Source organism: Rana temporaria, chromosome 1 (genome assembly GCF_905171775.1).
Source record: "Rana temporaria chromosome 1, aRanTem1.1, whole genome shotgun sequence".
Lineage (NCBI taxonomy): Eukaryota > Metazoa > Chordata > Amphibia > Anura > Ranidae > Rana > Rana temporaria.
Window position 1 is genome coordinate 270,894,180 of NC_053489.1, and position 20,812 is coordinate 270,914,991.

The 20,812-nt window shown below is 46.1% G+C and overlaps 1 protein-coding gene across 1 annotated transcript in view; it reads left to right on the plus strand.

Annotated features, from left to right (window-relative positions):
* LOC120942288 (G-protein coupled receptor 54-like) overlaps window positions 1-20,812 on the plus strand; it is a 163,138-nt gene that overhangs the window by 82,540 nt on the left and 59,786 nt on the right. The window contains exon 2 of the mRNA XM_040355509.1: window positions 6,373-6,497. Coding sequence (XP_040211443.1) covers window positions 6,373-6,497 — 125 coding nt within the window. The remainder of the gene's footprint in view (window positions 1-6,372; window positions 6,498-20,812) is intronic.

Genomic DNA, 20,812 nt, shown 5'->3' on the forward strand with positions numbered 1-20,812 from the left:
TTTAAGCACACATTTCTGATAATTTTATGGAGAGGACTAAGAAGATATAACCATGCCAATGGTGCATTAAAAAACATATAGCACATTGAGAAAGGTTTGTGGTCCGGGATGATAAGACAGTCAAAATTAGAAGCAGCGACCCCCCCCCCACAGTTGCGGAATGCCAGTCGCCAACATAATGGAAGCAGTGAGGCCGCTTTATGGTGATGTTAGACTAATTTGCCTCTCATCCCAGTTCACTCCATAAGACTGAAGCTACACTAACAGTGTAGCGCAAGCCGGTGGGGGACTCTTTCCGTGCTGCCCCCTGCAAAGTGCTGCCCTAGGCCTGGGCCTTGTTGGCCTAGGCCAGGATACAGCGTTGAGTGGATTGTAGGTGCATTTTCCTATATTAGCCAGATACAGTTCTTAGCACTGCTGGCCTGAATCGAACTGTATGGACAGTGATTAGTCAGTAAAAAAGTCTGTAGATTTTGGGTAGCTGCCACAAAGCGGTGCTAGAGACAATAAGCAGCTGATAATTGATCAATAGGACACAGATTCACTCACCCGACCAGAAGGTATGAGGCTCTCTTGATTCCTAGGCATCCCGGACAGGACTGTTGTTGACAGCCTGGTAGGAGAGCTTTCACTGCTCAAATCTGGTAGGTCCTGGGGCTCACTCCTGAGAGAAGAGGACCATCTGCAGCCACTGGAGTCCCATCAGATCATTCACTCACGCTGAGTCCAATTTGCACAGAGGTGTCACTGCACTGAAAGAAGAGACACATGTTATTTTTATTCATTGCACGGTGGAAGCATTTATCACTTTTTCTGATTCACTGCCTCTAAAGACTTTATATGGATTTCTTATGTTATATTTATGATTAGCACTTATACCCACCATTTGATGAGTGAGTTTGTTTCATATTAATAAGTCCACTTTGTGCCATTTATCATTTAATGATATAGCACCTATATTCTTGTTTGACCTTTGAATGTCATTTCATCGTTTCACATTATTATTTTGCACTCACTGGGAGAGTGGTTCATATTGGTTTTATTATATGCATTGGGTTCGCCCTGGGGCTTTAAATGAGGTGAATATGGTAAGCCATAAAACATATTACAATAGTAAAAAAGTAGATTTATTACAGTTTGTTGCACGTGTAAGGCCCCGTACTCACGACCAAACATGTCTGCTGAAACTGGTCCGCAGACCAGTTTCAGCAGACATGTTTGGCCGTGTGTTGGCCCGAGCGGACCATTTTGGGACGGATCGGACAGGTTTCCAGCGGACAACTGTTTCCCGGACTTGTTTTAAAACAGTCCGCTGGAAACCTGTCCGCCCGGACATGTACGGTCGTCTGTACAGACCTACCGTACATGTCCTGCCGCCCGCATCCCTCGCATGCGTCGAATGACTTCGACGCATGCGTGGAAGCATTTTTAAGGCGGCCCGCCCACGTCGCCGCGTCATTGTCGCGGCGACACCGCGTCATCGACGCGGCGACACCGCGGACACGCCCCGCGTAATGTTTACGCGCGGGCTTCTGTTCGATGGTGTGTACAGCCATCGAACAGAAGTCCCCGGGCAGTCCCCGGCCAGACATGTCCGATGGAAACGGTCTGCAGACCGTTTTCATCGGACATGTCCTGCCGTGAGTACAAGGCCTCAGACACAACAGCAATAAATAAAGGCCGATAAAATATGCATACAATGTGAACATGGGTCAGTCCACGTACATGGTAGACAGTATATACCAATTAAAAACATCAGTGAAATGTCCAAGCATCGGTAGTATCCGACGATGTTTCGCGAGTCCACGCTCACTCTTAAGGGGTAAATGCTTTGCTATATCTGTAATACAAGTAGTAAATCAAATGAATGTATGTAGCATAAATAAGGCAGGGAGGTGAGTCATTATCGGGGTCAAGCTGTAAGTCCCCATACTCACCAATGTGCTAGGCCAGGTCATCAAATCAATGATTCCACCGACGGCGTCAACGGTTCGGCACGAGCATAAATTCGGGCCGAACGTTGTTTGTTTGGGTGTTCTGGTGAACACCGAACAATATGCTGAGTTCGGTGAAAATTCGAAAGCCGCGGAACCCCGTTAAAGTCTATAGGACTGAATTGGTAACGGGGTACATTGTACCCCTATCATTTCACCCAAAAAAGTGTAAAAAAACAAAAAAAACAAAGAGCCAGCTTGGGACAAGTCCTTTATTAAAAAATAAAAAACTCCAGCGATGTAATCCATTCTCGACCCGACGATACCGGAAAAAAAATAAAAAAACGATGCCTCATAGGAGGTTCCCGTCGAATGGCGATACACCTGCCGTGACAGCTCTTAAATAGCTGAGGTCCGGGCCACCCATGACATATGCGGGTGACCCCACCACCCTCTGACGCCACAGGGGTTTCCTGCGCAGGGGTCCCCTTAAAGAGGATGTAAGCCCTGAAACTAAACCCAGGAAAAAAAAACTGCAAGAAAAAGGCATAATGAGCTAGTATGCATAGCATACTAGCTCATTATGTTGCACTTACTTGAGATCGAAGCCCCCAAAGCGCTCCTCGTCCCCCTCCGCCACCACCACCATGTCTCCTTGGAGCGTCTTCCTTGTATCGCCTCTCCGGCGCTGTGACTGGCCGGAGTGGCGATGACATCACTCCCGCGCATGCGTGCGGGACCGGGACATGGATAATGCCGGAACGCTCAGTGCGCCTGCGCCGTTGTCTACGGTGCGCATGCACCATAGACATCGGTGCAGAGTTTTCAGCAAATATCTCCTTAACCGTGTAGGTTAAGGAGATATTTCTTGCACCTACAGGTAAGCCTTAATCTAGGCTTACCTGTAGGTGCAAGTTGTGTGGTTGGGTTTACAACCACTTTAATATCCATATCAGACCTGAAGAGTTTTAAATTACTTTTTTTCCTTTAGAAATGTCTTTTTGCTGCAGGGACTGTTCTAAAAACGGGGAAAAATGCGCCACTTTACAGGCATACTATAGACACCACCCAGGTACGAAATTTAAAGGAATATTTCACTTTCATTGTTTCACTTTAAGCATTATTAAAATCACTGCTCCCGAAAAACTGCCATTTTTAAAACTTTTTTTTTTGCATTGATACATGTCCCCTGGGGCAGGACCCAGGTCCCCAAACACTTTTTATGGCAATAACTTGAATGTAAGCCTTTAAAATTAGCACTTTTGATTTTTCATGTTCGTGTCCCATAGACTTTAATAGTGTTTGCGTGTTCAAACAAATTGTTTGCCTGTTCACAAGTTCTGGTGCGAACCGAACCAGGGGGTGTTCGGCTCATCCCTACAGGTGAGCTTCCTGCAGTGTTTGGTATACATATAAATGTATGGAGACCAGCATGAAGTACGGTAAGTGCTGGTATATGCTGGGGGGCTGAAAGGGCAATAAATTAGTATTAATATATTAAAAAGTATGAAAAATTGTTGGGCCAGTGATGTGCAGAGTGCACTGTGAGTGAGAAAGGGTGGGGGTTGAAAGAAAAAGTCAAACAAAGCTGCTAAAATGTCAACTAAGCTAAAAAACAACATAAATTACCTGAGTGTAATGTGATGCACTATATTACACCCACGTAATTGATGTTGTTTTTTAGCGTAGTTTTCATTTTAGCACCTTTGTTTGCCTTTTTCTTTCAACCCCCACCCTTTCCCACTCACAGTGCACTCTGCACATCACTGGCTCAACAATTTTTCATACTTTTTAATGTATTAATACTAATGCCGCATACACACCGTCACTTTATGTGATGAAAAAAAAGCGACATTTTCTGTGAAGTAAAAAACAACATTTTTGAAACTTCAATTTTCAAAGACGAAGTTGCCTACACACCATCGTTTTTCTCACAATGTTCTAGCAAAGCGAGGTTACGTTGACCACGTTTTTCCATTGAAGCTCGCTTCATAACTAGCTTCTGGGCATGCGCGGGTGTAAAAACGTTGCTACACACGGTCAATTTCCGTGAAGCACTGCAGGAAGCTCATTTGTATTTGCAGGGTCCTTCTGATAGATAGAGATATATATATATATATATATATATATATATATATATATATATATATATATATATATATATATACATACATACAGTGAGGAAAATAAGTATTTGAACACCCTGCTATTTTGCAAGTTCTCCCACTTGGAAATCATGGAGGGGTCTGAAATTGTCATCGCATGTGCATGTCCAATGTGAGACATAATCAAAAAAAAAAAAAATCCAGAAATCACAATTTATGATTTTTTAACTATTTATTTGTATGATACAGCTGCAAATAAGTATTTGAACACCTGTCTATCAGCTAGAATTCTGACCCTCAAAGACCTGTTAGTCTGCCTTTAAAATGTCCACCTCCACTCCATTTTTTATCCTAAATTAGATGCACCTGTTTGAGGTCATTAGCTGCATAAAGACACCTGTCCACCCCATACAATCAGTAAGAATCCAACTACTAACATGGCCAAGACCAAAGAGCTGTCCAAAGACACTAGAGACAAAATTGTACACCTCCACAAGGCTGGAAAGGGCTACGGGGAAATTGCCAAGCAGCTTGGTGAAAAAAGGTCCACTGTTGGAGCAATCATTAGAAAATGGAAGAAGCTAAACATGACTGTCAATCTCCCTCGGACTGGGGCTCCATGCAAAATCTCACCTCGTGGGGTCTCAATGATCCTAAGAAAGGTGAGAAATCAGCCCAGGACTACACGGGAGGAGCTGGTCAATGACCTGAAAAGAGCTGGGACCACCGTTTCCAAGGTCACTGTTGGTAATACACTAAGACGTCATGGTTTGAAATCATGCATGGCACGGAAGGTTCCCCTGCTTAAACCAGCACATGTCAAGGCCCGTCTTAAGTTTGCCAATGACCATTTGGATGATCCAGAGGAGTCATGGGAGAAAGTCATGTGGTCAGATGAGACCAAAATAGAACTTTTTGGTCATAATTCCACTAACCGTGTTTGGAGGAAGAAGAATGATGAGTACCATCCCAAGAACACCATCCCTACTGTGAAGCATGGGGGTGGTAGCATCATGCTTTGGGGGTGTTTTTCTGCACATGGGACAGGGCGACTGCACTGTATTAAGGAGAGAATGACCGGGGCCATGTATTGCGAGATTTTGGGCAACAACCTCCTTCCCTCAGTTAGAGCTTTGAAGATGGGTCGAGGCTGGGTCTTCCAACATGACAATGACCCGAAGCACACAGCCAGGATAACCAAGGAGTGGCTCTGTAAGAAGCATATCAAGGTTCTGGCGTGGCCTAGCCAGTCTCCAGACCTAAACCCAATAGAGAATCTTTGGAGGGAGCTCAAACTCCGTGTTTCTCAGCGACAGCCCAGAAACCTGACTGATCTAGAGAAGATCTGTGTGGAGGAGTGGGCCAAAATCCCTCGTCCAGTGTGTGCAAACCTGGTGAAAAACTACAAGAAACGTTTGACCTCTGTAATTGCAAACAAAGGCTACTGTACCAAATATTAACATTGATTTTCTCAGGTGTTCAAATACTTATTTGCAGCTGTATCATACAAATAAATAGTTAAAAAAAATCATACATTGTGATTTCTGGATTTTTTTTTTTTTTTTATTATGTCTCTCACAGTGGACATGCACCTACGATAACAATTTCAGACCCCTCCATGATTTCCAAGTGGGAGAACTTGCAAAATAGCAGGGTGTTCAAATACTTATTTTCATCACTGTATGTGTGTGTATATATATATATATATACACACATACACACATACACACATACACACATACACACATACACACACACACACTACATACTCCTTTTACTATTTTTGCAACATGCATATCAAACACTGCAGTAAGCTCATCTGTATTTGCAGGGTCTTTCTGATATACGTACATATATACTCTCTTACTACTTTTCCAGTTCATGATCATGGACAAGGGGAGACCTCTAGGGACATTTGTACTTACACCTATCAATGCCATGTCAGTGCTCCTGTTGTTCACCCGATGAGGTTACCTTTTCAGGTCCCGTGCTGGATGTTTGTTGCTGACGCCGCCGGTGGAATCAGAGATTTGATGACCTGGCCTAGCCCACTGGTGGGTATGGGGTCCCACAGTTTGACCCCGATGATGACTCACCCCCCCCCCTCCTTTTTTATGCTACATACATTCATTTGATTTACTACTTGTATTTCAGATATAGCAAAGCATTTACCCCTGAAGAGCAAGAGCGCGGACTCGCGAAATATCATCGGGTACTACCGATGCTACATTTCCATCTGGAAACATCAGAACCTCAGTGCAATTTTCTGTAGCTATAAATAAAGTAAAAACTGGTTCAGTTTTGTTCTCATAAAAACTTTTTTGTGTTCACAGCAAACCTTGCTACAACGGACATCACCTTTCTGGTATGTTGTGTGCCTTTTACTGCCACTCTTTACCCACTGCCAAGCTGGGTGTTTGGTGATTTCATGTGCAGAGGAGTAAACTATCTACAACAGGTATGTGATTAAATTACTAAATCTAATATGTTTGCCTTTTCCTGGGTAAGTTTAGCAATCGCATCAGCTTCATCTTAGATCTATTTTACTACACAGGGCCATATGATAATTTTCAAGCATTTGTTGTCTGTTACAAACTGCATACATCTTTTTTTATAGGTATGCTACTCTTTATTTGTGTTATTAGTTAGAATATTTTATTAAAAATGCAAACGGAAGTTAACAAAAGCATATCAACCCACATTGAAAATGTACAAATTACTTTACCTCCTGTTGCCAGATCTATAATTCTTATGCTTTCATTTTGGTCATCGATTAGTTTCAAATACCAAGAATCTCGTTACAAATTGGTGATGCACTGGTATGGTATCCCCTTGCCTTTACACTCTATCTACCTCTCAGTTCCAGTTATCTGCTGGTTATGTAAATCTGGGATAGGTGACATACTTCATCTCTTCTGACCATGACCGGAACTCCAGTCCTTTTGGACTGCCGTGAACCCTATAGCTCAGAAATGTATTGACCATTCGGTACCTAAAGACCTGGCATACTTCCTCCTTTATCACAACTCAGTTTCCTTAAAGTGCTATAAAAGGTCAGTCATTATCCACCTAGTCAACACTGCATGCTCCTGTATACCAGCAAAACAGAAGTCCAGCATCTTTCCAACAATAACACAATGGCTGCAATGAGTTGAGGACATCAGGATGTTGGTCCAGCTCCATCAAGAATTGACCAGCTCCATCAAGAATTCAAATTAAAAGTTTAGGAACATGTGGGTAGGTGCAGCAGCAGAAAACACTCTGGCCCAGATTCACAAAGCACTTGCGCCGATGTATCTCGAGATACGCCGCGTAAGTGCAAATATGCGCCATCGTATCTGTGCGCCGTGCCCACAAAACTAGATACGCCTGAAAATAGGCTTCATCCGGCCGACGTAACTTGCCTACGCCGGGGTAGAGTGGGCGCATATTTACCCTGGACGTATTTGGCGCTCCCATTGATTTTCTATTCAAATATGGAAATGAGGGAGATGCGCCGATTCACGTAAAGTTTTTCCCCCATAAAGGAGGTGTAACTCAGCAGCAGACATGCAAAGGTCTGCACCAGGAAACTCAAGCTGTTGTATTTTACGCCGTTTACGTTGGACGTGAATATGGCTGGGCGTAGGTTACGTTCACGCCATAGGCAGTGATACATCGTATCTTAGGCAGTTGTTCCAACGTGATTGTGAGCATGCGCACTGAGATGCGCCCACGGGACAGCGCCTGCGCAGTTGGCGATACGTATCTGTCTGGCGCTCGGCCCATCATTTGCATGGGGTCACGCCTCATTAGCATGGCTCACACCCACTTCCACTTACGCCGACTTACGCCTGAGAAACCCAGCATTGAATCCAGTGCTTGCCTCTCTGCACTGCGTCGGCGTAGCTTAAAGTGGATGTAAACCCCAAAAATGTTTTTTTTGTTTTTGATGTCACAATGTAGAGTATACGATTCCCTATCATCTGTGCCCGTCTTGCCACACAGAGTTAATCCAGCGCTGAGCAATCCTCTTTTAATGTTCAGTGAAAATTAACAGAATTCCAGATAAAAACTTGCCAAATTATAAAGTCTGTTTCTCTGTTCTTGCTTTGTGTTACAGGTTATTTACATATCTAGAGCTTGGACATGTTTATCATATGTTATGTTATGTTTATCATAATATGAGGTGATCCAAAGTTCATTGTATATTACCAGGATATGTAAATAACCTGTAACACAAAGCAAGAACAGAGAAACGGACTTTATAATTTGGCAAGTTTTTATCTGGAATTCTGTTAATTTTCACTGAACATTAAAAGAGAATTGCTCAGCGCTGGATTAACTCTGTGTGGCAAGACTGGGCACAGATGATAGGGAATCTTATACTCTACATTGTGACATCAAAAAAAAATAAAAAAAATTTTTTTTGGGTTTACATCCACTTTAAAGGAGATACGCTACGGCGGCATAAATATGCACCAGTGTCTGTGAATCAGGGCCTCTGAGTCTAGTTGCAGAAAACAGAATTGTATTAAAATTAAAGTTTGACAATACACAACTAGCCCCGCGAGAAAGAACCCACCTGGGAACACTTACAAGTAGAGCTGGGCAAATGATCCGGCCCGAGCATTAGTTTGGGCCGAACATTGGCTGTTCTCCCTGTTTGGGGAACACCCAAATTAGCAGGATGTTTAGTTGTGTGTTTGGTGTGTGTTTGCCATGCTGAACGCCCTGCGATGCACTGTGCGCTTCAAAAGCTGGTTGTTAAGGAGCGGAGACAGGAAGCCGGACGCGGTATCCTTAAACACTTCTTGACCACAGATCGCCGATATACGTTGGCTGCTTGAAGAGGGACATCTTTGTTATGGCAGCAGCTAGCTGCCATAACCCAAGTATCCTTTTCTTCAGCGGGCGGTCCAGTTTCTTATAATAGTGGTCTCTATGGCAGATTCACAGCAAGATCACTTTTATCGGTGGTGGGAGAGGGGCCCTCCTCCTGCCACTCTCCAGTGTCCTCCACCGCATGGGAGGGCTGGTAGGGGGGGCAGGGTGGAAATCTCCCCCCCGGGCTGGTGACACTATGCACAGCCACCGGCCACCACTACCAAATGCTGTTTTTGTAGAGCAGAATATGCCTGCTGGAGCTCTGTTAACACAGGTCACGGCCACTGCTCACCTCCCACTGTGCAGCCATGCCTGTGTCAGCTCTGAGGTAGATGGCTGCAGAGCTGATCTATGTCTCGTCTCACACATAGCTCAGCCTCAGTGCACACCAGCGCTGACATCCCCTTCTCTCTCTGCACAGACACAAGGAGATATAGAGCTCATCTGCTCCTCCTACTCCTTCTAAGTCTGCCCTGCCCACACGCCCCGGGCATGTGTGGGCACTGGAGAGGAAGTTTGAACCCAAAAAAGCATCAGATAGCCTGCCTGCGCCTCAGCCTCCATCCTGGTAAGCTCACCCTCTCTCTCCTGCCTCTCAGTGTATAAAAAGGGGTGCTCTGTGGACTTTGTTAAAGGGGAGGGGGCAGGCTTTGGTGAGCAGAGACCCTCTTTACACAATAGTCCACAGCATGCACCCTTAAATAAAGTTTCCCAGAACACCCCTTACATCAGATCTGATGTATATGTAGTCTGTGCGGACTCTGATGTAAGGGGAGGCTCTGTGCGGACTCTGGTGTAAGGGGAGGCTCTGTGCGAACTCTGGTGTAAGGGGAGGCTCTGTGCGGCCTCTGATGTAAGGGGAGGCTCTGTGCGGACTCTGATGTAAGGGGAGGCTCTGTGCGGACTCTGATATAAGGGTGGCCTCTGTGTGGACTCTGATGTAAGGGGAGGCTCTGTGCAGACTCTGATGTAAGGGGAGCCTCTGTGCAGACTCTGATGTAAGGGGAGGCTCTGTGCGGACTCTTGTGATCATGAAAAATCTTAGACTGTTTTCCTCGATCCATCACTTTTCCACGCTCTATGGGCCACTTGACTGGACTTGCCCCCCAGGCCTAAGGCTGCCAGCCCTCCCCTGCTCCACCGCTTACTGGAGACTTCGGCAGCAGTGAAGGTGATCAGGTCCTTCTGATGGCTGGGTATGTAGACGAGTGAGAGAAGGATGGCCCCCACCCGTCTCCATACTATAGCAGGGCAGAAGCGGCATCAAAACGTCACTTACACCCATAGCACTTAAAGGGGCCTTTTTTAATGCATTTTATTGTAAATATGAGATCTGAGGTCTTTTTGACCCCAGATCTCATATTTTAGAGGTCCTGTCATGCTTTTTCTCTATTACAAGGGATGTTTACATCCCTTGTAATAAAAGTGACACCATTTTTTTTAAAAGAACAGTGTAAACAATTTAATAAAAAGTAAAATAAATAAGAAAAACAAAAAAAATGTTGTGAGGTATCGTCGAGATAGGTAGAGCGAGAGCAATAATTCTAGCCCTAGACCTCCTCTGTAGCTCAAAACATGCAACCTGTAGATTTTTTTGGAGATTTGTAAGGGTAAAAGTTTGTCGCCATTCCACGAGCGGGCGCAATTTTGAAGCGTGACGTGTTGGGTATCTATTTACCCGGCGTAACATTATCTTTTACAATATAAAAAAAAATGGGCTAACTTTACTGTTTTATTTTTTAATTAAAAAAAGCGTATTTTTCCCAAATACAATTTTGTGTGTTCCCGACACACACAAATGTGAACGCAGGCTAAATGTCTCTGTTACATTGGTGGTTAGTGTAAATCTTCTCAATATATTGGGGCTTGGTGTACAATTCTTTCATTCATTCACACTAGTAGCCAGTGTGAAGGTCCCCCTTACATTGGTGGTCAGTGTAAATCCCTCTTTACATTAGTGGTTACTGTGAACGCTCCTATTACATAAGTGGTCAGTGTAAATACATATTACATTGTTGGCCAGGGTAGAAACTCCTCTTTATATTGGTAATCGTTTAAATCCAAACTTGCATTTGTGGTCAGTTTCGAATACTCCCTTACATTGGTGTTCCGTGTAGAAGCCCCCTTTAAATTGATTGTAAATGTAAATCCCCCTTAAATTGGTGGCCAGTGTAGAAATCCCCCTTTATTGGCTGTTGATTTTAAAATCCTCCATTACATTGGCCCTGGTGTGGCATTCTTTTCTGGAGTCGTTCAATGGCAGGGCGCTGTGGATGACAGGCCCGGTCAGCAACTTTGATCTGGAGCTCTATATGGATGCGGTCGGCTCCACTGGTTTTGGTGCGTTCGTTAAAGGCAAGTGGAGTGCGGGTCTGTGGCCTCAGTGCTGGGTGGACGCAAGTTTTACAAAAAATCTGGTGCTATTGGAGTTGTTTCCGGTAGTGCTGGCCGTGGAACTATGGGGGGAGGCTTTCCGGGATCGTAAGGTTTGTTTTCACGGGGATAACCTGGGGATAACCTGGGAGTAGTTCAGGTTATTAACCGGATATCGGCCTCGTCTCCTCCGGTGGTTAGGTTGCCGCAACACTTGGTGTTGAGATGTTTACAGCTGAATGTCTTTATTTATGCGGTGCATCTGCCGGGGGTGGAGAACGTCATTGCTGACGCTTTGTCTCGCTTTCAGTGGGACAAGTTCCGAGTGTTGTCGCCGGAGGCGGAGAAACGTGGGGTGTCCTGGTTGTGGAGGATTGCATTGGCGTAATCTCCGGATGGATTAGGAGGTTGGTGAATGAGGCAACCTGGGCGGCGTACAACAAGGTATGGCAGGAGTGGGAGTCTTTGGTGCGCATGGTAGGGGAAGACTCGGTTGGCTCAGAGGTAAGATGGATTGTGGTGTATTTTGTTTCTAGGAGCATGGAGGATGGGGTGTCGGTTTCCGCTTTGAATAAAAAAATGGCGGCGCTGGCGTTCTTGTTCAAATTGCAGGGTGGTACGGACTTTACTAAAGACTTTTGGGTGTGGCAAGCGCTCAGGGGTTACAGGAAGTGAAGGCGACTAAGGACGTTAGGCGTCCGGTGTCGTTTGCGGTGCTAGGGGGTATCTTGACGAAGTTACCGGGGATTTGTTCCTCGGAGTTTGAGGTGTCGTTGTTTAAGGCGGCATTTGCGCTGGCATTTTCCGGGGCCTTTAGGATCAGTGAGCTGGTCAGTCCTTCAAAGAAGGTGCACGGGGGTCTCGGGAGTCGGGAGGTTACTTGCCGGGGGGAAAGGGTGTCTGTATGGCTCCGGAGGTCTAAAACGGGCCAAGCAGGCAAGGGCAGGGAGATTCAGGTTTTTGCGTTACCTGGTTCTCCTTTGTGTCCTGTGGGGGCAGTAAGGGGTTTCTTGGAGAGGCATCCAGCCGCTGGGGGGTCCTTTCTGATCCATCAGGACGGGTCACCACTGTCCAAGTTCAGTTTGTTTCAGTCTTTCGGAAGTGTTTGCATTCTTTGGGGATGGACGAGATGAGTTTTTTTTCCCATTCCTTCAGGATAGGGGCGGCGACAGAGGCCGCTCACTGTGGGTTGGATTCGGAGGCGGTAAAGCACATTGGGCGGTGGGAGTCTAGGAGGTTTCTCAGTTATGTTCGTCTTCATCTGTTGTTGGGTTTGGAATAAGTGGGGGTGAGTGTTTAGTCTGGAAGGTGTGTTGGGGGTTGGTTTTTTGTTACGGTGGTATGCTTGTTTTTTATTTCTTTCAGATGCGATGCAGGCCCTGGTGTGGATCCTGGGCCACTCATACGTGTTCTGGGGGGCAAAGAGGGCGGAGGTTTGGCCGGACAGCCGGCAATTGGGGTTTACCAGGGAGGAGGCTTGCATTCGCTGGCTTGGGGTGCCGGGAATGCTCTGGAGTAGAGTGGTTCCTGGAGTACATAGAATTGTGTGTTTGGACCGGCCGCCTGACGTTTTACTACTGCACGTAGGCGGCAACGACCTGGGTGTTAGATCCCTGTTGGACATTACGAGGGACATCAAGATTGATGTCCTCCGGCTCAGGATGGCATTCCTGGACACAGTCATCGTGTGGTCCGACATGATAGCTCGGACCTCATGTCGATTGGCTAGGTCATTAGAGGGAATTAATCGGGGCAAGGAGAAAGGTTATTCGGGATGTGACCAGGTTCATGGCGAGGAATGGGGGGTTGGTGGTGCACCACTTAGACTTGGAGGTGGACACTTGGCGTTAACTTCTGGGGGATGGGGTACACCTTAATGCAGTGGGGATTGACTTGTGGGCATTGGGACTGCAGGATGGCATCCAGAGGGCTCTCAGGGTGTGGAGGGGCTCCCAAGGTTAAGGGGTTCCCCTTGGGCGCTGTGGCGGGTGATGGTACCTTGGAAAGAAGAATTTAGGACCTGACGGTGTTATGGGTCTGGATATTTGGATTTCAGAGAACTGAGGTTAACTGAAATATTGGTTTCGGGTCACTGCGGTCACGAGTTGTCTCTGAGCCAGCCAGTCGGCTTGAGGTCTGTTAGTTTGAGTGAGAGAGACCGCAGTGCAAGATATATATATATATATATATATATATATATATATATATATATACTGATATTTTCCTGCAGAGACCAACATTAGGTGGAGCTATAACAGATGTTTATTATGTTATGTTAATTTAAGAGTGGTTTAACCACTTGCCGCCCGCCAATGACAAAGTGGTTGTAGAATCCTGACTGGACGTCATATGACATCCTCAGGATTCTGAGCCGCTGCGCTCCCCCGGGGGCGCGCATCTCGGCGATCGTTGTTGCAGGGTGTCAGTCTGACACCCCGCAACACCGATCTCGGTAAAGAGTCTCTCAAGGAGACTCTTTACCACGTGATCAGCCGTGTCCAACCACGGCTGATCACGATGTAAACAGGAAGAGCCGTTGATGGCTCTTCCTCACTCGCGTCTGACAGACGCGAGTAGAGGACAGCCGATCTGCGGCTCTCCTGACAGGGGGGTTCGCGCTGATTGTTTATCAGCGCAGCCCCCCTCGGATCGCCACATGGACCACCAGGGAAGCCCACCCTGGACCACCAGGGAAGGGCAAACCAAAAAAAAAGGGGGCAAAAAAAAAGTCTAAAAAAAAAAAAGTCTGAAAAAAAAAAAAAGATGCCAAAAAAAAGATGCCAATCAGTGCCCACAAATGGGCACTGACTGGCAACATAAGTAAATCAGTGCCGCCCCACAGTGTCCATCGGTGCCACCCCACAGTGTCCATCAGTGCCACCCCACAGTGTCCATCTGTGCCACCCATAAGTGCCACCCCACAGTGCCCATCTGTGCCACCCACAAGTGCCGCCCATGAGTGCCCATCTGTGCCGCCCATGAGTGCCCATCTGTGCCGCCCATGAGTGCCCATCTGTGCCACCCATGAGTGCCCATCTGTGCCGCCCATGAGTGCCCATCTGTGCCGCCTATGAGTGCCCATCAGTGCCGCCTATGAGTGCCCATCAGTGCCGCCTATGAGTGCCCATCAGTGCCGCATATGAGTGCCCATCAGTGCCGCATACCAGCGCCGCCAATCAGTGCCACCTCATCTGTGCCCGTCAGTACTACCTCATCGATGCCCATCAGTGCCCATCAGTGCCACCATATCAGTGCCCGTAATTGAAAGAGAAAACGTACTTATTTACAAAAAAAATTACAGAAAAAAATAAAAACGTATTTTTTTTTCAAAATTTTCAGTCTTTTTTTAGTTGTAGCGCACACAAAAAAATCGCAGAGGTGATCAAATACCACCAAAAGAAAGCTCTATTTGTGGGGAAAAAAGGACGCCAATTTTGTTTGGGTACAGTGTAGCATGACCGCGCAATTGCCATTCAAAGTGCGACAGTGCTGAAAGCTGAAAATTGGCTTGGGCGGGAAGGTGCGTAAGTGCCCTGTATGGAAGTGGTTAATAAATAAGGCTGCTACGGCCTATATTTTCCCCAACTTTCGGTGTAGTCTCAAATAATAGGGTAACGGGTTGGGGGGTCGGTTGGATAAGGTGGGTTGTTGGTTAAAAGGAGGAACATCTGTTATACCATAGTCAAGCCATAACAAGTCCCATTTGTAGTTTGTGAGAAGCCATTTGGTTAACACAGCAAACATGTGGAAGAAGGTGCTCTGGTCAGATGAGACCAAAATGTAACTTTTTGGCCTAAAAGCAAAACGCTGTGTGGTGGAAAACTAACACTGCACATCACCATGAACACACCATCCCCACTGTAAAACATGATGGTGGCAGTATCATGTTGTGGGCTGCTTTTCTTTAGCAGGGACAGGGAAGTTGGTCAAAGTTAATGGGAAGATGGATGGAGCCAAATACAGGGCAATCTCAAAAGACTTGAGACTGAGGCGGAGGTTCAACTTCCAGCAGGACAACGACCCTAAACATACAGCCAGAGCTACAATGGAATGGTTTAGATCAAAGAATATTCAAGTGTTAGAATAGTCCAGGAAAAGTCCAGACCAAAATCCAATTGGGAATCTGTGGCAAGAATTAAAAATAGCTTCTTACAGACGCTCTCCATCCAGTCTGACAGAGCTTGAGCTCTTTTGCAAAGAAGAATAGGCAAAAATGTCACTCTCTAGATGTGCCAAGCTGTTAGAGACATACCAAAAAAGACTTACAGCTGTAATAGCAGCGAAAGGTGGCTCTACAAAGTATGAATACAAATGCCTGTCACAATTTTCACATATTTATTTGAAAAAAAAAATATGAAAACTATTTATCATTTTCCTTCCACTTTACCAATTATGAGCCACTTTGTGTTGGTCTACCACATACAATCACAATAAAATACATTTACGCTTTTGGTTGTAACATGATAAAATGTGGAAAATTTCAAGGGGTACAAATACTTTTTCAAGGCACTGTATGTAGAATAAAACTAGATTTCTTACTGGCAAACAAAACAAGCCATGAACTGCAATAATTATGGTACTTGTATTGCATGTTGATCACACAAAGAATGAAGCATTGATCTGAGCTGCTACTTGATCTGAATGCTATGTACAGTAAACTAGCTACTATCCCATTCTCATTGGAAATCCATTCTGCCTATTCAATGAAGGATGTTGTGAAATGCAGACTGCACACACAATATATATAGATTATATATATATATATATATATATATATATATATATATATATATATATATATACATACACTGTAGCAAGGTGATGCAACCAAGCCTGAGAGAGCCCAAATACCCTGTGGTTTGGGAGACCATAGAGAAGAGTCCTGGTGACAAGAGAGCCAGGTATTTCCAGTTGATTGTTTTACTGTTGAAACCCCTATGTAGAAAATTTGTATTGAGCATTCATATTGTTTAATAAAAGTTGACTTCTATGCCTTTAAAACACATTTTGGAATGGCATGGGCTTCACAAAAAAAACACATCTATAACTGAACTAACCAACCCCCAGTACCAATAAATAGTGGCTCCTAGGGTCCCACCTTTTTGTTGAACTTAAAGCGGATCTCCACTCTAAAGTGGAACTTCCGCTCATCGGATTCCTCCCCCCCCTCCGGTGCCACAATTGGCACCTTTCAGGGGGAGGGGGGTTCAGATACCTGTCTAAGACAGGTATTTGCACCCACTTCCGTGCATACAGTCTGCGGGTAACACACGGCTCCCAGAACACAATGGTGACCAGTGAAAGATGCACAGCGCTGAACCGGGAAGTGAAGCTGCAACGCTTCACTTCCTGATTCCCTCACCCATGATGGCGGTGGGGGCAGCCGATAGACGAGCAATCGCTCGTCTTCTGCTGCCGACGAAGTTGGACTCCAGGACAGGTAAGTGTCCTAATATTAAAAGTCAGCAGCTGCAGTATTTGTAGCTGCTGGCTTTTAATATTTTTTTTACGGCGGAGCTCCTCTTTAATTTGGTTATTTTGAAGGGTACATGTTAGTTTCTTGTTAATCATAGCCCATTTAAATTTTTGTTTGCCCCGATCGCCGCCGGTGTCCCGCGATCGGGTCACAAGAGCTGAAGAACGGGGAGAGGTGAGTGTGGCTTGTCACTGATTGTCTGTTCCCTGTCATTAGGGAACGACGATCAGTGACGTCACGCATCCAGCCACGCCTCCTACAGTTGCAAACACACAATAGGACACACTTAACCCCTTTAGCGCCCACTAGTGGTTAACCCCTTCACTGCCATTGTCATTTTCACAGTTATCAGTGCATTTTTATAGCACCTTTTGCTGGGAAAATTACAATGGTCCCAAAAATGTGTCAAAAGTTTCCGACATAATGTCGCAGTCATGAAAAAGGGCGGGTTTAGGGGCGGGATTAGGGGTGGGGCAGGGTAGAGGCTGGGCAGGGCAACTGGTGGCGAGTAACCCTTGAGGCCTGGCTAGCTATATATATACTCTGCATTCAGTGTAGCGTATATATACAGTGCATTCAGCGGTGTATCAAAATATATATATACACAGTCTAGTATATAAAGTATCTCACAAAAATGAGTACACGCCTCACATTTTTGTAAATATTTTGCAAAATATGGGTCCAATTGGACATTTTGATTTAGGGGTGTACTCACCTTTGTTTCCAGCGGTTTAGACATTAATGGCGTGTTGAGTTATTTTGAGGGGACAGCAAATTTACATTGTTATACAAGCTGTACTATTTTACATGGTAGCAAAGGGGCTGATTTACTATAAACAATGCGCTGCGCCGGTTCATGGCTTAATTGGTGTGCCGGATAAATCATTAATTGAGTGTGTGAACCGGCGAAGTACCGGGCGCAATGCAATAATAAATATGTAAAGCCGCCGAACTCCCTTTAGAAACCTATGGGAGAAATCAAAAGTGTTCATTTTAAAGGTTAATATGCAAGTTTTTGTCATAAAAAGTGTTTGGGGACCTGAGTCCTGCTCCAGGGGCCGTTTTTTCGGGAGCAGTGAATTTAATAATGCGATAAAAATTATAAAAGTGAAATATTCCTTTTAATTTCGTACCTGGGGGGGGGGATAAAGTATGCCTGTAAATTAGCACATGTTTCCCGTGGTTAGAACTGTCTCTGCAGTAAATGACACTCTGAAGGAAAAAAAATCACTTGCGGCCATAATGAATTGTCGGGTCCCGGCAATTTAGAGAAAATTCATTCTTAAAAATAAAAAAAAAAGAGCGTGGGGGTCCCCCTAAATTCAATTAACAGGCCCTTCAGGTCTGGTATGGATTTTAAGGGGAACTCCACCCCAAACTTAAAAAAAATGGCGTGGAGTTCCCCCAAAAATCCATACCTGACCCCTTATCCGAGCACGCAACCTGGCCGGCCACAGGAAAAGAGGGGGGGGGTGAGAGAGCCCCCCCCCCCCTCCTGAACTGTACCAGGCCACATGCCCTCAACATGGGGAGGATGCTTTAGGGTCCCCCCAAAGCACCTTGTCCCCATGTTGATGGGGACAAGGGCCTCATCCCCACAACCCTGGCCGGTGGTTGTGGGGGTCTGCAGGCGGGGGGCTTATCAGAATCCGGAAGACCCCTTTAACAAAGGGGACCCCCAGATCCCGCCCCCCCCTGTGTTAAATGGTAATGGGGTACATTGTACCTCTACCATTTCACCAAAAAAAGTGTCAAAAAATGTAAAACAAGATAATAGCCGTTTTTTGAGAATTCCTTTATTAATGTCTTCTTTCCGCGCTTCTTCTCCCATCTTCTTCTTTTGTGCATTCATTCGGGTTTCTTCCTCTGCTTCTTTCTTCGGTCTTCTTGTCCGCATCTTGCACCGGCTTCTTCTTCCCCGCTTGGTTCTCCGGACGATCCGCTTCCAATTGAAGTTCCCGCTGTGTGACGCTCCTGTTCTTATGACAGTTCTTTTATCACTGAGGACGCGGCGTCATCCGGTGACCCTGCCCTCCTCTCCTCTGACGCCACGGGGAAAGCCATAGGGAAGTCCCTGTGTAGTACATGTGCGTCAGAGGGGGGCGTGGTCACCGGATTGAGGGCGCGTAATTTTATTGGTCAACATAACAGGACTTTGAAAAAAGAGCAAGGAAAGCAAAAACAAACAAAAATCAAATTAAAATAAATAAATATAAAAACATGAAAAATAAATAAACATAGGTTTATTTGAGACACTAAACAGAATATGGTTTGTGCAATGGAAATTAACAGGAGATAAAAAAGGACTGCACCTACAGACATCTATTAAGGATTGAAACATTAATTAGTCACAACATCTTGAGAAAGATTTAGCAAAATAATGCAGCACAGACAATTACATCAAAGTGAACACCCTAAAAACAACATACATTGACAACCTCACAAATATTTCAGGCGAAGATAGCCCCCATCCAAAACAAATAAATAAACCAGTCAAAAAACCCTTGATCAAAAACATATCTGTTTTGCAAAGACGTGAATAAAATAGACATTCAATATGGACACACAACTGTAATCTTGCCGGCCCCACACACACACACAATCTTGCCTCTTTTCAGGGCAAGGTAACAACTGCTATGTGCAAGCTTTATATAACATAGGCTTGTGTGCTAATGAGGCAATTGAAAACACATGGCTGCCTTATCTTCTAGTTATTGGCCTTAAAATGGGTATGGTCCCACCTAAGGGACATACAGTACCTGCCGCTGTTATTGTACTTTCAGCGTGATCTCATCACTCTGGTTCTCGGCGACAGGGTACTGTACATCTTGCGCTGGCTGCCGCAATAGGAAAAACACAGGAGATAGAGAGAGTGGCCTCCATGATGGAAGGGGGGGGACATGCGACGTATGGGCACAGTCAGCACCAGTGGCGGCCCGTCCATAGGGGGCGCTCGGGCGCCGCCCCCCCAAGCTGTAAAAAAAAAAAAAAAAAATGAAGAAATTTTTTTTTTTTTTTTTTTTAAATGTCACTTTAAGAGTGACCAGGCGCCGGACATGCGGCGGTCTATGGGAGGCTTCCCAGCCTGCAATCAGCTGATCGCAGGCTTGGAAGTTGATTTGCCCGTGTTTAGGGCGTGTGCAGGGCGCAAGCTGTGCGCCCGCACACACTCCCACTGTCATTTGATTTGCTAGAATGCATGGGTTTGTCATGGGATTGGCTCGGCGGGGACCGGAGGAGAGGTCAGTGGGCAGTGCCATTAATATTATATCACTTCCGGTATTCTGGTGATATCTGGAGCGCGTGTGGGGGCATTATAGAGGAGCGGCGCCAACCATTGAAGGTAAGGAACAGACCGGCTCCTTCCCCCGCACCAACAGCACCCCCGCATCCATTGCCTGCCAGCCCCGCCACCACCACCGAGCCCCACCGCAGCTGAATACTTCTCTCTGCGTAGTCGGCGCTAGTACTGCCAGTGACAAGCAGCAGCGGCGCCCCCCCCTCTCCCCCCCACCCGGAGTTCACTCAGAGTCCCGCCGCCACACTCCGCTCCGGATCAGCAGTGTGCACTCGCAACAGCTTCGGGTCCCCCCCCCCACTTCAATGTGCCGATCAGACGTCTGATCGGCACATTGAGGTGGGGGGGGGACCTGAAGCTGTTGCGAGTGCACACTGCTGATCCGGAGCGGAGTGGGTCTGGGCGGCAGGACTCGGAGTGAACTGGGGGGGGAGGGGAGGGGGGGCTGCTGCTGCTGCTGCTGCTTGTCAGTTGTCACTGAACTTAGATGACAGAGCTCGGAGTGAACTGGGGGGGGGGGAGGGGGGCTTCTACTTGTCACTGAACTTACACAATGACAGGACTCGGAGTGAACTAGGGGGGGAGGGGAGGGGCCCCTTCCCCCTTCCCTCCCCCCCCCCTAGTTCACTCCGAGTCCTGTCATTGTGTAAGTCTCCTCTCCTCCCCCCCCACTTTCTCTGAAGTTCACACTGCCCGAGCACTGCTAAGGTAAGCCAGCCAAGCCACAGAATTCAGTTCAAAATGGATTTGATTTGATTTA